Below are 18,906 nucleotides of genomic sequence, written 5' to 3'. Positions count from 1 at the left end.
AAGCAGCCCAGATTCTATTTTTCAGATGGCTAATACATTTATTATTTGATCACTATTTATATACTTTGCCCCACCTCAGCAGAAAGAATTAACAACCCACAGAGATAGAAAGCACATAGTGGCTGCCAAAGGCTACGACAATAGAGAGTGACTGTTTAATGGGTATGGAGTTTCCTTTTGGGGTGATAAAAATGTGTGGGAACTAGATGGTTGATGAATGCACAATACTGTCAATGTACTAAATGCCATGAAGTTGTACACTTTAGCATTTTATTGTAATTTTTTTTAAAAAGAATTATCTAGGGGAGCCTGGGTGGCTCAGCTGGTTAAGTGTCTGACTCTTGATTTTGGCTCAGGTCATGTCTCACTCTGGGTTGTGAAATCGGGCTCCGCCCTGGGCATGCACCCTACTTAAGATTCTCTCTCTCTACCTCTCCCTCTGCCCCTCCCTGCCCCTGTCTCTGTCTCTCTCTCCCGCTCTTAAAAAAAAGGAAGAAAAAAATTATCTACAGTATTTTGATTAATAGTAATCCAATGAAATGGTATTCAACTACTAAAAATTGTATTTTTGAAAATATTTAATAACAGGGGAAAGATCCTAAAATATTAGTGAGTAGAAAAAATAGTAGTATACACAACTATGTATGTAACATCAAATTTGAAAAATAAAAATTTCTTTGTTTTTAATATTGGATACATACATTAACATTGTTTATATCAGTTTAGAAGAGTAAATGTTTTGTTTTGTTTATATTTTTATATTCTCTAAGTTCTGTATTTCTTTTATTGTCAGAAAAAATACTATTTTTTAGATTTTATTTATTTATTTTACAGAGAGACAGAGAGAGAGAGAAAGAGAAAGTACAAGCTGAGAGAATAGCAGAGGGAGAGGGAGAGGGAGAAGCAGACTCTTCGCTGAGCAGGGAACCCGATGCGGAACTTGATCCCAGGACCCTGAGATCATGACCTGAGCTGAAGGCAGACGCTTAACTGACTGAGCCACCCAGGTGCCCCAGAAAAAATACACTTTTAAAAGAATTTAATTGCAAGTAACTAATAAGTTTAGCGATATAATGGACTTAAAAGTCCCTCAAATAAGAGAACAAACAGAAACCAAATAAAATGGTTGAATTAAATTCAAATATAACAATAATTACATTAAATGTGAGTAGTCTAAACATACCAATTAGAAGACAGAGATTATCAGACTGGGGAAAAAAATGGCCCAACCATATGCTGTCTCCAAGAAACTCCAAATATAAAACACAGGTAGGTTGAAAGTAAAAGGCTAGAAAAGGATATATCATGCGAACAATAATCAAAGAAAGCTAGAATGGCTTTATTAATATCAGATGAAATAGACTTCAGAGTGAAGAAAATTACCAGGGAAAAGGGGGATATTACACAATAATAAATGGGTCATTCACTTAGAAGACATAATTTTAAATGTGTATGCACCTAACAACTGAGCTTCAAAATATATGGACCAAACACTGACAGAACTGAAAGAAGAAATACGCAAATCCAAAGCTGTAGCTGGAGACTTCAACACTTCTTTTTCAATAACAGAGAGAACTATTAGGCCAAACAAACAAGCAAATAATAAAGACACAGAGAAATTGAACATCCTCAACCAACTGGATCTAAATGACATTTATACAACACTCCACTCACAATAGCAAAATAAACATTCTTTTAAAGTACACATGAAATCTTCACCAACAAGACAGACTATATTTCCTGGGTCAAAAACATCTTTTAAACAAATCTGGAAGAACTGAAATCATATAAACTGTGTTCCCTGACCATAATGGAATGAAACTAGAAATGATTAAACAAGATAACAGAAAAACCACCAAACATTTGGAAATTTAACAACATACTTCTATATAACCCATGACTCAAACAGGGAATCTCAAGGGAAATTAGAAATTATTTTCAACTAAGTGAAAATAAAAATACAATGTTTCAAAATGTGTGCTATGTAGCTAAAAGTAGTGCTTAGAGGGAAATTTACAGTTGCTATAAGTGTTTGTGCCCGCCCCCCTCCCAATCCCCCATCCCCAAATTCTTATGTTGAGACCTAATCTCCAATGTGATTGTACTTGGAGGTGGGGCCCTAGGGAGATGATTAGGTTGTGAGGGTAGATCCCTCAAGAATGGGATTACTGCCCTTATAAAAACAAAAAACAAAACCACCCAGAGAGCTCCCTTACCCCTTCTGCCATGTGAGAACATAGAAGACAGCCTTCTGTGAACTAGGAAGCAGTCCCTCACCAAACACCAAATCTGCTGGAGTTTTGATCTTAGACTTCCCAGACTCTAGAACTGTGGGAAATAAATTGCTGTTGTTTACAACCCACCTAATCTATAACAGCTTGTTACAGCAGCCCAAACAGGCTAAGAAAATAGTATTAAGCACCTATATTATAAGAGGTCTCAGGTCAACATTAGCTTCCATCTTAAGAAACTGGAAAAATAATAAAATAAACCCAGGGCGCCTGGGTGGCTCAGTCGGTTAAGCTTCTGCCTTCGGCTCAGGTCATGATCCCAGGGTCCTGGGATTGAGCCCCATATCAGGCTCCCTGCTCAGCAGGGAGTCTGCTTCTCCCTCTCCTTCTGCTGCTCCCCCTGCTTGTGCTCTCTCACTCTGTCAAATAAAATCTTAAAAAAAAAAAAAAAGAATAAAACTCATATCAAGTAGAAGGGATGAATAAAATTAAAAGCAGAAATCCATAAAATTGAAAACAGAAAATGAAAGAAAAGTCAATGAAACTAAAGGCTGTTTTTCTGAAAAGACCAATAAACTTAAGAAACCTATCAAGAAAAAAGTAGAAGGAAACACAAAACATCAAGAATGAGAGAAGAGGGGTGCCTGGGTGGCTCAGCTGGTAAGCATCTGACCCTTGATTTTGGCTCCAGTCTCGATCTCAGGGTTGTGGAATCAAGCCCCACGTTGGGCTCTATGCTCAGTGTGGAGTCTGCTTGTCCTTCTCCCTCTGCTCCTCCCCCAAGGCGCATGCGCTCACGTGCTCTTTCTCTCAAATAAATAAATAAAATCTCAAAAAAAAAAAAAAAAAAAAGAAGGAGAGAAGAGATTAGCACAGAGAAAGCATTAAAACAACAAAGGGTAGGGGCACCTGGGTGGTTCTGTTGGTTAAGCGGCTGCCTTCAGCTCAGGTCATGATCCCAGGGTCCTGGGATCGAGCCCTGCATCGGGCTCCCTGCTCAGCGGAGAGCCTGCTTCTCCCTTTCCCTCTGCCTGCCGCTCTGCCTACTTGTGCTCTCTCTCAGTCAAATAAATAAATAAAAAATATCTTAAAAAAAAAACAAAAACAACAAAGGGTACTACAAACAACTCTACCTGGAAAAAATTTGACAATTTAGTGAAAACGATCAATTCCTTGAAATTACCCAAAGTCACCCAAGATGAAATAGATAACCTGAACAGATCCATAACTTATGAAAATAAACTGAATTAGTAATTTTAAATTTTCCAAAAAAGAACCCTCCCAGTTTCACTGACAAATTCTTTAAAAGAATACCACCAATTCTATACAATTACTTAAAGGAAAAAAAAAAAGTACAACATATTAGTGTTTACAGAGCTACCCTGTCCAATGAGGTAGGCTACTGGCCACATGTAGCTACTGATTACCCAAATATTACCCAATCATGTTGAAATGATCCTATTTTGGCTATACTGACTAACATAAAATGTATTATTAAACATTTTTTTAAAAAGATTTTATTTATTTATTTGAGTGGGGGAGAGAGAGAGAGAGAGAGGTAGAGCAAGAGCACAAGAGCAGGGGGAGGGAGAAGCAGACTCCCCGCTGAGCAGGGAGCCCAACACAGGACTTGATCCCAGGACGCTGGGATCATGACCCAAGCTGAAGGCAGACGCTCAGCTGACTAAGCCACTCAGATGCCCCTATTATTAAACATTTTTAAAAGTCCTCATATAAGACTTAGGTCAGAAATAGGATCTGCTTTCTTAATCACTTCTGATTTCTAACCATAAAAGAGAAACTAAAACTAAAAAGGAAAAATGACTTTGAAGTGGCTACTAAGCCACAGCCTAACTCACTTTAGAATTCAATTGCTCTCAAAACCATCTCAAAACAAAATACAAGCAAAACTCTTAGAAATCAAGAAGAGGGGCGCCTGGGTGGCACAGGCGGTTGAGTGTCAACTCTTGGTTTCAGCTCGGGTCCTGATCTCGGGGTTGTGGGATTGAGCCCTGTGTTGGATTCCGGGCTCAATGCAGAGTTGGCTTGGGATTCTCTCTCCCTCTCCTTCTGCCCCTCCCGCTTGTGTTCTCTTTCTCTCACAAATAAATAAATCTTAAAAAAAAAAAAAAAAAGGAAATCAAGAGGTAACTGGAAGGACACTGACCACTACAAAGCAAAATCCAGATGTTAACAGGTACACACAGCATTCCTTTCTAGAGCCCAAATGTCCAATATGGACATCCTCTTTGTAGAGAAAGGGAAGCATAAGCTCTTTAAAGATAAAAGGAGAAAAATAAAGAGGGCTTTAAAAAAAAGTATTTTTTTCAAGATAAAGATTATAGAATGAAACAATTTCTAAGTGATAAATATCTCTACCATTTCAAGGAAAAACCCCTTAGAGTTATTATGGGGCTAGTGTCAAAGCATCATTACAGGAACGGAATGCATTTGCTTTTCAGTAAGGAGACATCCTCTTCAAAGATTTCCACCTTAACTACAAGACTAATGGGAGGTTTCTAAAAATAAAGTAATGGCTACATTCTGAGCAGTAATTAAGGAATTATCAGACAAAGCTTAAGAGACCAATACATCGATCATTTTAGACAGTAATCATCAGTCTGTTACAAAATAACCACACAATTTTCAGCAGGTTTATAGCACATACTGATAAATTAGGTATTCACCATGATTTGAATGGAAAGCAATTATGCTTGCTTCCTTACTTTTCTAAGAGATATGATCTGGCCTGATTCAGTAGAAACTGTACACCATACTGCACTTACTAAAACTTCCTGTTACACAATAATTCAGTAAAACCTTAAGAATGTCTCAGGTAAAGCAATTTCAGCATATATGTACACATTTTTTTTTAAAAGATTTATTTATTTATTTATTTGACAGAGAGATAGACAGAAGAGCACAAGCAGAGGGAATGGCAGAGGGAGAGGGAGAAGCAGGCTCTGCACTGAGCAGGGAACCCGATGCGGGACTCGATCCCAGGACCCTGAGATCATGATCTGAGCCGAAGGCAGATGCTTAACCATCTGAGCCACCCAGGCGCCTTTTTTTTTTTTTTTTTTGCAAAGGGGAAATGTACATATCCCTCCATTGCTCTTTTTCCCTCATTTTTATTATTTCTGAAATTAAAAGAAACATATAACCAAATGTGTTCATTTGATATAATGGCTCTACCTCTCTCCCTGCAAGAAAGGTAATCATTAAACCAATGATGCATATTAAAATTACTATCACCTAAGACTCAAAGAAATGCAGTTTTTATGTGTTTTACTATGATAGGGTTATACTAAGTTACTAAACACTCTTTAGGGGTGCCTGGGTGGCTCAGTTGTTAAGCATCTGCCTTTGGCTCAGGTCATGATCCCAGGGTCCTGGGATCGAGCCCCGCATCGGGCTCCCTGCTCTGCAGGAAGCCTGCTCTCCCACTCCCCCTGCTTGTGTTCCCTCTCTCGCTATGTCTCTGTCAAATAAATAAATAAAATCTTAAAAACAAAACAAAACACTTTTTAATTAGATCCAGCCCCAGCTATAGCCCCTACCAATGCATACGCACAAAAAGTTAAGGATTCTATATACTTATTTTTTAAAAGCAAATTATGCTTGAGTATTTAACCTTTAAAATTGTCAGGGATTTTAGAACTATTTTTTTTCTTTTTAACAAGAAGTATATTCATATTTTAAGAAAGAATTATATTTGGTTAAAAACATTTTTAAGGAACTGTCAATCTCCAAATTTTGAATCCTTGAATCCTAACATTCCAGATCAGAGAAGTTTATTAACAAAAGGGCTTTAGCTACCATAAGAAAAAAAGATGCTGCTTTCAAATTATATTTTCCCTTCTGTCAAATAATAAAACTAATTATGAAGCAAACTACTAGCACTAACACCACACATTAGAACTACTCACAGTTGAATTTCAAAGAAATTACAACATTTGATGCTTCATACTCGGACATGCAAATATTTTATTTACTACCCTTTATAGACTGATCACGGTTTTGTCTGATTTCTTGATTTTCTATGCTCCAAACAGGTTCATGACACACACATGTGCATTTCAGAGGTTAATCTGAACAGTACAGCCATTTCACATTGCCTTTGACTCATGTGGAACTACCTAGACACAACCACCAAATAATTACCACCATCTGGTGGCACTACTACCAACAGCAGGTTTCCTTCTCTGAAGCTGAAATAGCACATCACCTTATACACTTAATATAAACCTTACAACATAAAGATACTTAAGGATTTCAGATTCATTTACATTTGAAATATCCCTTCTAAATATAAAAACATTTTCCACACAAGTCACAAGCAGCTTAGGCGAGCATTTCTTCATCAAAAAAGAAATCTGTTGTTCTCAAGGGCTACTCATATTTCTGATATTACAGAATTCTAGAGACCAGAATTGAAACACAGAGTGCCTTACTGACGATCTTCCAGAAGGAAATGAGGCAACCTTTTGAGTCCAACATATAAAAGAGAGAAGTTCTAATGTAAGGTCAACTAAATAGACATTTTTCCAAAGAAGACATCCAGGCGGCCAACAGACACATGAAAAGATGCGCAGTATCACCAATCATCAGGAAAATGCAAATCAAAACCACAATGTAATACCATCCCACACCTGTCAGAATGGCTACTGTCAAAAAGACAAGAAATATCAAGGTTTTTTTTTTTTTTTAAAGTAGGCTCCATGCCCAATATGGGGCTCAAACTCATGACCCCAAGATGAAGGGTCACATGCTCTACCGACTGAGCCAACCAGGTACCCCAAGAAATATCAAGTTTTGATGAGGATGTGGAGAAAAGGAAACCCTTATACACTGCTGGGAATGTAAACTGGTGCAGCCACTAAGGAAAAAAGTATGGAGGTGCTTCACAAAATTAAAAATAGAACTACCATACTATCCAGCAGGTATTCACCACCAACAACAAAAAAACTAACTTGAAAAGACATACACACTCCTATGTTCATTGCAGCATTATTTGTAATAGCCAAGTTGATCAAAAGATGAATGGGTAAAGAAGATATGACATGTGTGTGTATATATATATATACATATATACACACACACACATATATATGTATACACACACACATATACACACCCAGCCATTAAAAAAAAAATGAAATCTTGCTATCTGCAACAACATGGATGGACCTACAGGGTACTATGCTAAGTGAAATAAGTCAGACAAAGACAAGCACCATATGATTTCATTTATATGTGGAATTACATTAATAAAACAAAACAGACAGACTCACAGATACAAAGAACTCATGGGTGCCAAAGCGGAGGGTTTCTTTTTAACAAGATGGATAAGACAAGCAAAGGGGATTAAGAGGCAGAATCTTCCAGTAATAAAATAAATAACACACAGGGATATAATGTACAACATAGGGAATATAATCGATAATGCTGTAGCAACTTTGCATGGTGACAGACGGTAACCAGACTTACTGTGGTAACCACTTCATACTATATATAAATATCAAATCACTATGTTGTACACCTGAAACTAAAACAACAGCATGTTAACTATTCTTCAATTAAAAAAAGAAAAAGAAAGGAAAGGTGGGTTCAAAAGGCAAGAGGGAAAGAGAAGTGGCAGAAGTGCCAAGTAAAACAGTGTTTAAATGGAAGACACAAGTATGGAATCTAGAGGAAGTCTATATGAAACCAGGGCTTCTTTTACAACACCGATCAGTAAAAACACAGGAGAAGAATGAGGAGGGACAGTTCTACATCACCTGGCTAGGAAGGACACTCCATAATTGGAGGAGGTAGAAGAAGAACTTAAAAAAAGTTTTAGGAAATAGTGTGGTTTATATAGAGCACCCAATACGTTTTCTAACATGTGGGACATATTATGGTTTAGGAGCTTAATAAGGAAAGTTCCAGGGATGCCTGGGTGGCACAGTCGGTTAAGTGTCAGACTCCTGGTTTCGGCTCAGGTTGTAATCCTAGGGTTGTGAGATCGAGCCCCCGCATCGGGCTCCCTGCTTGACAGGGAGTCTGCTTGAGATTCTCTCTCTTCCTCTTCCCCTGCCAGCCACCCCCCCACGCACCCGTCCTCTCTCTCTAAAATAAATAAATCTTAAATATATAAGGAGGGCGCCTGGGTGGCTCAGTCATTAAGCGTCTGCCTTCAGCTCAGGTCATGATCCCCAGGGTCCTGGGATTGAGCCCCACATCGGGGTACCTGCTCCACGGGAAGCCTGTTTCTCCCTCTCCCACCCCCCTGCTTGTGTTCCCTCTCTCACTATGTCTCTCTCTGTCAAATAAATAAAATCTTTAAAAAATATATATATAAGGAAAGTTCCATTTCTAACCTCTGAGAAACTAAACGAACAATGTGTATTTAATGTACATATGCAATGTTCCTAGGGACCCATGTGAACTATTAACAAGAGCTACTTCAAGTGGGAGAAACCTTCATCAGCACGTGATGACCACACTATCATTTCATCTTAGCTTACTTCACAACCAGAATGCCTCTGACTTAGAAGGAACTATCGCAGTGCAGGGGTAAATCTTTCCTATAGAATTCTGGAAGGGTGTCCTCTATTATAGGAAGAGAGGAGGCATGTTACTGTTGGTATCAAGACTAAAATGGTGATACGCATGCTGCTTACTGCTTCCCAAGAGTCAAGGGTCCTAAGTGTTCTTACGAAGTGTGCATCTCCAAGCAGGCAGGAACTCCTTGTGGAACACTGATATTTACCCAACTACCTAAGAGTCGCCTCACCAATATTAACCCCACTTCATTCCTAACTTACTATGGAAATGTAGAGAAGACCTGGGGACTATATACCCTACCCTCCCTAAGCCCTGACAAGTATCCATACCCTGGAGCCAAAGTTTCCTTGTAAGCCCCACGTAGTAGTGAGGGCCAAATTAATCACAAAGGTCATAAAACTACTTTTCTTAATTTATAATAATTTATAATGAATTTTTAACTTTTACTGAACCCTAGACAAATTATTAATTATCTCTGGTCTTCAGTTTCCTCATCCATAAAATATAGCCAATACTTCCTTTATAAAAGGTAATTTATATGTACAAAGACCAATACAGTGCCTGACATACAGCAGATATTAGATAACAGGTAGCTTTTACCTAAGAAGCAAAAGTCTGTAAGAAGAAGATAAAAGAAAATGTTTGGGCTTGAAAATAAATCTGCCAGGAATCAGATACTTAGTGGTATTTAACCAAGGTGGTTAGAAACGTGTGGTGGAAGAAGAGAGTTGCCAGTAAAGATGAATACAGAAGCTAAAGTATTTAGTGAGAGAGGGCCAAGGGTCATATACACATGCCCCACATAATGGAGAACTGTCCACACAAGATGCCAAGAGCACTTCTGAGATACTCTGAGAGGGCACACCAATTTAAAATGGGGGAAGGGGACCCACTTTATAAATTATTAAATACAGCAAAAATTCCTTTTGAGGAACAGAAATGAACTGAAACATAAGTGTAAAAATAAAGAAAATGATTCTTTCTACAGAAGACCATCTAAAGACTGTAGAGGAGACCACCCACCAAAAACAAAAGAAACAAGCTTTGTTGTTAAGACAGAAAGGTGAGACACAGAGTAGTTACCTAACTTGTCCAAATTTGTGCCCAGGCAACCTAAGCCTACTTTCCAAACTCTTCCCACTACACCACACTTTATGAGCTTGCAAGGTGAGACTTCATAGAAAAACTGAGAAGAGCCAATCACAGTTAACAAGGCAGCTTATTTTCTTTTACATGTTCATAGTTGTGGTTTTATGTATACTATATTCGGATTCTGCCAGCAATTTACCATCTCTGCTATCAGGATGTGTTATAATCAAGAGTAATCTGGATTCAATGAAATTAGTAGTTTGTACAATGGAATTAAATTCTTTACTAGAGAAGATGAACTGTTTGCAAACTGCACCACACAGCACTAGAGGTCATCAGAGCAGGCAACACAGGTTAAGGAGGCTCCCAATTCAACAAAACCAGTTTCATTTTTAGGTTCTCCCTTTTTTTGAGGGGGCATTCATATATGCTCTTATAAAGGAAAGGTTTCCACTGATTTAAAAAAAAATGCTTTGAAAATCATGGAACCAGATCAATTATTAAGATCTCTTGAAGGTGTCAGATTTCACAAAATCCTGAGAAACGACTCACAGATTACATAACCAAGGCTTTAAATTCTTTATTGCCTCCCAAGCTAGTATATTTTATACTCTATGTACTTCTAGACTTGGAGGGGGATGTTACAAGTATAAATTTTAATGGCCCATATAGTGATACTTATATTGATCTTAACACTGAAACACACACACACATGTGCGTGCACATGACCAGAGCTCTCAAACTCTAGAAAACAGTAAGAAGCAATATTTTTGCATCAAAGGGATTTTTTTTTTTTTAAGTCACGTATGTGGTCATGCCCCTCCCTTAAAAACACTGACATTCATTTAAAAAAATCTCCACTTTGCACTGGGCTCAGCTTTTTGAAGTTACAAAGATAAACAAGACATGTATCACCTTAAGTTTTAAAGGTGTATCAGACATTCGTCAAATAACTGGGTAGAAAGAGGTAAGGTGCCAAAGAGAGGCAAGGGAGTGAGAGGTGCAGAGAAAATGCAATGGGGGAAAGAAAAAGAAGAAAATGCAATGGGAGCTCAGCAGTGGAAGTAACTAGCTGACCTCTGAACAACGTGGGTTTGAACTTCACAGGTCCACTTATATGTGGATTTTTTTTTTTTAAATAAATACAAGACAGTACTGTAAATGTATTTTCTCTCTCAATTTTCTGAATAACATTTTTTCTCTAGCTTACTTTACTGTAAGAACACAGTATATATAGGGGCGCCTGGGTGGCTCAGTTGGTTAAGCGACTGCCTTCGGCTCAGGTCATGATCCTGGAGTCCCTGGATCGAGTCCCGCATCGGGCTCCCTGCTCGGCAGGGAGTCTGCTTCTCCCTCTGACCCTCCCCCCTCTCATGTGCTCTCTCTCTCTCTCATTCTGTCTCAAATAAATAAATAAAATCTTAAAAAAAAAAAAAAGAACACAGTATATAATACATATAACTACAAAATATGCGTTAATTAACTGTTAATGTTATTGGTAAGGTTTCTGGTCAACAAGGCTATTAGTAAAGTTTTTGGGGAGTCAAAAGTTATACATGGATTTTCAACTGTGCAGCACCCCTAACCCCCCATGTTGTTCAAGGGTCAACTGTACTTCCAACTGTGCAGATACAAAAGTTATTAGAAGGAGTGGCCTGTTCTGGAAAACAGTATGGGGGTTCCTCAAAAAGTTGAAAATAGAGCTACCCTACGACCCAGCAATTGCACTACTGGGTATATACACCAAAGATACAAATGCAGTGATCCGAAGGGTTTCTGCACCCCAATGTTTATAGCAGCAATGTCCACAATAGCCAAACTATGGAAAGAGCCCAGATGTCCATCGACAGATGAATGGATAAAGAAGATGTGGTATATGTAGACAATGGACTATTCCTCAGCCATCAGAAAGGATGAAATCTTGCCCTTTGCAATGAGACTGTGGATGGAACTAGAGGGTATTATGCTAAGTGAAATAAGTCAATCAAGAGAAAGACAATTATTGTATGATCTCACTAATATGTGGAATTTAAGAAACAAGGCAGAGGATCATAGGGAAAGAGAAAAAAAATGAAACAAGACAAAATCAGAGAGGGAGACAAACAATAACAGACTCAATCTCAGGAAACAAACTGAGGGTTGCTGGAGGGGAGAGGCATGGGGGGATAGGGTAACTGGGTGATGGACACTGGGGAGGGTATGTGCTGTAATGAGCACTGGGTATTATATAAGACTGATGAATCAGACCTATGCTCCTGAAACAAATAATACATTATATGTTAATTAAAAAAAAACAAAAAAAGTGGCCTGAAAAAGAGAGTCCAGAGGGAAGGGACAAATCATTTCTGCATTCTTTTTTTTTTTTTTTTAAAGATTTTATTTATTTATTTGAGAGAGAGAGAGAATGAGAGAGAGCACATGAGAGGGGGGAGGGTCAGAGGGAGAAGCAGACTCCCTGCCGAGCAGGGAGCCCGATGCGGGACTCGATCCAGGGACTCCAGGATCATGACCTGAGCCGAAGGCAGTTGCTTAACCAACTGAGCCACCCAGGCGCCCCTCTGCATTCTGATACATGACTGCACATTCGTTTGTCATTCAACAAATAGTTCACAGTCTAGCAGGAGAGAAGGGTAAGTAAACAAACACCTAAAATACAATGTGTAAAGTATAATACGTATGCCCGTGCATAATATTAATGAAAAAAGGAGGGATAAATTTCCATGGGGTCGTGAGGAGAGTAAACAAGGAGGGGAAGGAGGAATGGTGACTTCATCATGGCCCTGAAGATGAGCAGGAGTTTACTGGAAAGAAAAGGTATTTCTGGCAATAGGAACAACACAAGCAAAGGCATGGTGAAGTGAAAGCATGTGGTGTCTTTGGGGACCGGCTGTGGGGGAGTAAAGAGGAGACTGATGATAAAAGTGAAAACGAGGCCAGATCGTGAGGAGCTTTAAGCCCCATGCCAAGGAATTGGGCTTCAGTACAGTAGGCATGAAGGTTTTAGGCAAAGAATTATGTCATATAAGCACTATGAGACACCCTTTCTAACATTAAAATTTTTCAAGGCTATAAAAATACGCAAAGTTTCCATTGGCTGCAAAAACATATAGAAGAACATTAATTCCAGGACCCCCCTGAAATCACTCCAAAGGCCCCACTGGCCTTGAGTCCAGTTAAGGGTTCCCACAAGGCTGGAACTATTTACTATTTACTTTTCTTTGGATTACCAGGACACGGGATATAGTGGAACCAACAGGAACTGGTTTGTGATGAAGAACAGTTTTAAGACTGAACAAAATATGACTCCAAGGCTCCTGCCTGATCACCTCAGTGGGGTGCTGATGAGAAGAATGTTAAGTTTTGCCTGAGAGACATTAAGATTCAGACATCTACAGGATGTCCAAGTGTTCTGTCCATAAGCAGTTAAAACACAGGTCTGGAGCTCCAAAGAGAGTTTGTAGCCACAGATACGAATTTGAACATTACCACGCATTGTACTGGTGACAGCCGAACCTATGTGGATGGGTGAGGTCACGGAGCATGGACAGGACCCAGCTCAGAATCTAGCAATCCCAGGGCAAAGAGGAGACTAGACAGAGACAGAGAAAGATCACTCAGAGGAGGAGAAACAAGACAGCTATCATGTGAGTCTAGGAAGGTACACAGTTCAGAACACATTTGGAGTATGGTGCCCAATGACAGAGGGTCAGTTAGTACGAAGACTAAGTGGCTGCTGGATTTGGAAACTGGGTAGTCTCTGATTTTCATTTCTCTGGAGTGGGTAAAGAATAAACTGGGTGGAAGAACAAATGAAAAAAGGGAAGAAGAGGCAGTGTAGCTCACTCTGCTCAAAAAGTATGACAACAAAGAGGAGAAAGAGGTGTTGATGGGTTGTCCGGCTGGGAGAAGTACGCACATTTTGTGCATTTTCTTTTTTTATAGGACTTACATCTAGAGACTCTGAGAACAAGGACTGCCTTCAGTATTCTTACAGCACCTACTAGATTATATTATAAAAAGAGCAGCACTACCAAATCACTGTTTAGAATGCAAGATACAGATCTTTCACACACCTCACTAAACTTTAACTAAACTGCCAGTGGAAAAGGGAGAGAACTAGACTGAACCAATTAGATGGTCATTAAATTCGAGTCATTTACCTGCTCGGGGTGACTGTTTAAAAGAGGCCACGCCTTGTTACGTAATTTGACAGGCTCTGTGAGCAACACCGGGAATGCTGTAAGATGTTACCTTAATTCCTTCACCCTGGGCTGCACAAGGACATACTCACCTCCATAGTAGAGTCCTGTAGCAGTGCACATCCGCCACTGTCCCTGATACATTCCTGCTCTGCTGGGGCTGCACATCTGGACGCTGACATCTGCAATCTCTTGGGGCTCTAGCGATCTCACCATCACCATGTTCACATGTCCAAACTGGTCTCCCCCGACATATTTAAGACAAACCCCTGGAGGCCAGGCCTCTGCCCCTGAGTTCAAGCAAAAGAAAAAAATGTTAGGCAATTAGTGGTCCTAGGCTGGGTGCAGTTCATTACAAAACTGTAGAAGAGGCCGCTTTCTCTGTCTTTGGCACATACGTGAACCTAGCCACATATCCTTGAGCTATATAATGTCACAAGACTGACCAGAAGGAATTATCAGAGTTAACAACCTCTGACCAACTGTCTATGCCTAAGATAAGGCACATATGACCAAAGCAAGGCAAGCAAGAAGATGTGTTTCAGGGGACCCCACACATCACACTGAATCCGTGGAATCTAAGAATGATGTCCATGAAGAGGCGTGGAAATGAAGCACAGACCCACATCTTTGGAGGGCTGCTTTCTTCACTAAGAGGTAACACATGTTCATTTTCACTGGAACTTTTTAAGCTGACATTCTAAGTAAAAATACATGCGATTGCCCCTGGTTTTTCTATCAAGGCAAGCAGATGAAACACGTGAGGAATAATTTCTATATTACTTTCATTTTAAAACTTTTTCCCTGATACACAACTTTTCCTTCTGGAATCCTTAACTATGAAAAGACCAAAGTGCAAGAGATCCTGCAAATACGAGACAGAGGAGTCAAGTGAAAGTTTCATTTTCAGGTTCAAACAATAGTGGGGAAAATAGGAACAGTGGCATGAACTCCCCTGCTAACAGCACACTGAACTGTGGTCTCAGAGGTGATGACATCAGCCAGAGGTACGTGTATAAAGGATAGGAATGGCAATATAGGGACAAGGCATTGGCAGGAATGTCCTTCCTCCTTTGGAGGTGATAAAGATCTTATTTGGGTACCTCCTCCTGTGTACCTATTTTTATGTAAACTAATTCAAAATGAGCAATCCATATATTGACTCGTTCTGACAAGTCATAGGGCCACTCAGGGCCTCTAGGTCATCTTTCCAGTGAAGTCTCTCCAGTATACTCCTTTTTACTGTAGACAGAAACCTCTGTATCTTTTGGGGGGATATATACATTATACATTATAAAAATTAATCACTGTGAAAAGGTGGACATGGCAGGACTCCCAGGACAAAGCACGCTTGAAACTGATCTCCTGAGAGTACTCTAGGACGCGTTAGTATCTTGTTCTCGAAGTGCCAGACTGGTTTTGATATACCTGAGGACGTACTATTGCCAAGGGAACCAGAGAGAAAGGCAGCCACAGCTCTACTGCTGAGACTGCAGCCCCATCCTGGACGGCACACTCTGGGGCTCCTAGGATTTAAGGGGTAGCAGATGAAGCAGTGGGCACAATGTTTTGTCGGACCCTCTTAAAAACACACCTGCCAGCAAAGTGCCATCCTAAGTTAACACCATAAAGGGCAACTGCTGCAGGTGGAAAGCTTGTGGGGGATACCCTGACAATACCTGTATGTTGTCTGGCATTTCTGGGGCCCACGGGCTTGGCAAAAGCCTATCAGTCTGAGGTCAAGCAGCAACTGGCATGGAGCACCTTGGAAAATGTCAGTCTCTTTAGAGACCAAGATCCAAGAGGAAAATTCAACTGCTGTGTTGGGGCTGAATTCACAATTGTTCTTTCAAACACACATACACACAACACCTGTAACAAGACAACATCTGTTGGTGTCTGTTTTTGAACTTCTAAGAAACTAAGGAAAACGAAGACTGCCTGGGTGTGAGAAATGTGTGGCTGGCTGTCCCGAGCACACAACCACAAGTAGCCGAGATGGTCAGAGCTCCCCGCTCTGCAGAAGAAGGGGTGCTGCTGTGCTCCAGGGACACTGAGTTAGTTGGTAAACATTAAGTGATTAAAAATTAGGCAGCTAAGGTCCTGATCTTTTTTTACTACAGACACTCTATTCATGTGGTGCCTGGGGAGCTTGTTGGAGAAAAAATTGCATGAATTATCCACCATCAACTCTAAAGTGTTAATTTGCTATAAAGTGAAGAACCAATCATTCACTTTCTGAGAGTTACCAAGAGTTCACTACGACATTTAGTTCTTACAGCCTAGTAAGTCCGGCAACTCTAAGAAGGTCCAAGATACCAGTTCTTAATACAGAAGGAAGGTAAATACTGCTGAGCTGTATGGACCACCAGCATACCTAAAATCTGGATTTGAGAAGTATTAGTACAACAGGGCCTCAAATTAAGTCTCAGTTACAAACTGGCTTACTGGGGGACAGATACATTTAGAAGAAAAGAAAGACTAATCTGTGTTTTATGACTTTCCAAGTATCACAAGCACACATATGATCAAGGCTGTGATTCTCCAATTATCATGGAATATAATTTTATTTAAAAAAAAAAGTAAAAACAGAACAAAGCAAAAAAACCCTGACATATGGCAATTTTGAGATGATAGAGAACATGACAAAAATGAAATAAAAGTCCATCAGTTCCAGAAAGCCTGGACTTACTAGGTGTAAGTCATTACAGAAATAGTTGGGAGATAGTAAGGAACATTCAAAGATTGATGAGGAAGAAGACAAACCTCGATGAAGATCCCCTGTTCTTTTTAATCCCTAGAAGTTTGGAGACTGCATTTCAATTAAGCTGCAGACAAAAAAAGGGACCTTCATTGATCTTGTCACTATTTTCTTCCCGTACCTGCTGTAAAGTGACTGGAATATAACAAAATTTGCTGAATGGATGAAGCAGAATTACCTTCTCTATAGTCGTGCTGAAGAGAAAGGCAGAAATTAACTATTTTAAGGAGCCAAAAGAAAAATGGAGGAAACAGTTGTTCTTTTTCAAGTTTTCTCAACTCTTGCTTTATGTTCACAAAAAATAAAGTTGACTGTGAAGCCACTTTCTCACGTGACAATCACAACTACTTCACCAAAGTCCAAGAAATACCAGCGTTATCATAACCTGCTCGGCTTTACATTCACTATGGTTGGACAACAGAGCATGGTTGTAACAACTGAGAAGCTGAGGGAAATTGTCCGTTTTCACCTTGGAGGGGCAGTTTCAAATTTTTACTTTCAATTTTAATTGTAAGGTTTCCTGTTCAAGTTTCCCAAGCTTCTAAAACTTATATAGTACCAAAAGTTTGGATCCTGGGATTTCGCATCTATGTCATTAAATGTCTGACTTCCGTTTTACCATGGTCTTAAAAGCTGAATTTTAAACAATTTGTGACACATTTATCTTCTTTGGGGAAACTGCTGGGACAGCTATATGCAGTTCCTACCAATCTCATCTGTTGTATATTCAAATGCCTGGCATGCCTAAAACATGACAGCAGAGAAATACCATGAAAATTATTTATGAAACTATTTCAGTGAGCACTCATCTCTTAAGAGAAGGTTATGAATGAGAGTAAAAGAGCCAGAGGAGAAACAGCTAAGGCCTGCCATATTTCGGTGTTACTCTATTTCCAGAAAGAACTCAGGCCAGATTAGAATGATGCCAAAGAACCAGTACACATGCATGCTTTCCCTCTTTCTCTTTAATAACATAACTATTACTTCGTTATGGAAGGCCAGGTTCTCCTTAATCAAATCGAGAGCATGTAGCTTACAGATACAAAACTATTTAAAAACGGATGAATAATTTCCAAAAGGATAAAAAATCCATGTGTTCAAAGTAACCTGAAGGGTAAAATCTCCAGCCAATTGTTGCCCAACTCTTTTCAAGAAGTGTTCAGGCACAAGAATGGCCTTTCACAGGAAGAGAGACTGCAGATCCAGAGGCTGTCTTAAACTGGAGTTACCACGCAAAAGCAAGTGGAAAAAGCAGCCAGCCCCACCAATACAGATTTTCTCCAAGGTGAAAGAAAGGTAGGCTCTTTGGGGTTCTGATCTGACATTTAGCCATTTTATACCAATCCCTCGCAATCCTCCATTAACTCAACAACTGTCTGGTGAGTGAACGGATGTATCAAGAAGATTTCTGACATACAAAATGGTTTCTGCTATCTCAAATATTTCACCGGTACTCTAAGAACTTTTAATATTTAAAATATAAAGAATTCACAGAAAGCCAGACCATTTTCAGTGTTTTCGCTATAAATAAACAGGGTCTTAATTTTTTTAACTAAATAAAATTGAATTCATGTGTAAGTTTCAAAAGCAGTTTTGATCAGCAACTTAGCAGGTTTTAGTAATTGAGAGAAAACACATGATGAACAGAAGCTGAACTAAAGAGACTGTTTTAGGGGCGGCTGGGTGGCTCAGTCAGTTAAGCATCTGACTCTTGATTTCGACTCAGGTCATGATCTTGGATCATGGGATCGAGTCCCACATCCATCTGGGCTCTGCGGAGTGCAGAGTCTGCTTGGGATTCTCTCCCTCTCCCTCTGTCCCTCCCCATGTGCGCTCACTCTTGCACACTCTCTCAAATAAATAAATTCTAAAATCTTAAAAAGAAAGAGATTGTTTTAATATTTTTAAAAGCCCACAACATTAAGAAAAGTGAGAAAGAAATCAGGCCCCCCAAAAAGGAAAGAAATATAATTAAGCTTTGAAAAAAAAAGAATTTCAAGAAAAACAGAAAACATGGCTATTTTCCCATATTACCAAGTGTCTCTCAAACTAACAATGCCCCACACCGTTACAATCA

General features: G+C 39.5%; 1 protein-coding gene across 2 annotated transcripts in view; it reads right to left on the bottom strand.

Moving 5' to 3' along the window:
• ILRUN (inflammation and lipid regulator with UBA-like and NBR1-like domains) overlaps positions 1-18,906 on the bottom strand; it is a 92,218-nt gene that overhangs the window by 37,706 nt on the left and 35,606 nt on the right. For both annotated transcript variants that reach the window (XM_021684657.1, XM_044917405.1), the window contains exon 3: positions 14,161-14,358. In XM_021684657.1, the coding sequence (XP_021540332.1) occupies positions 14,161-14,358 (198 nt within the window). The remainder of the gene's footprint in view (positions 1-14,160; positions 14,359-18,906) is intronic.

The sequence above is a fragment of the Neomonachus schauinslandi genome, chromosome 8, assembly GCF_002201575.2.
Source record: "Neomonachus schauinslandi chromosome 8, ASM220157v2, whole genome shotgun sequence".
In the NCBI taxonomy this organism is placed as follows: Eukaryota; Metazoa; Chordata; class Mammalia; order Carnivora; family Phocidae; genus Neomonachus; species Neomonachus schauinslandi.
The sequence above is the reverse complement of the archived record's forward strand: the minus strand, read 5'-3'. Positions and strand labels throughout refer to the sequence as shown.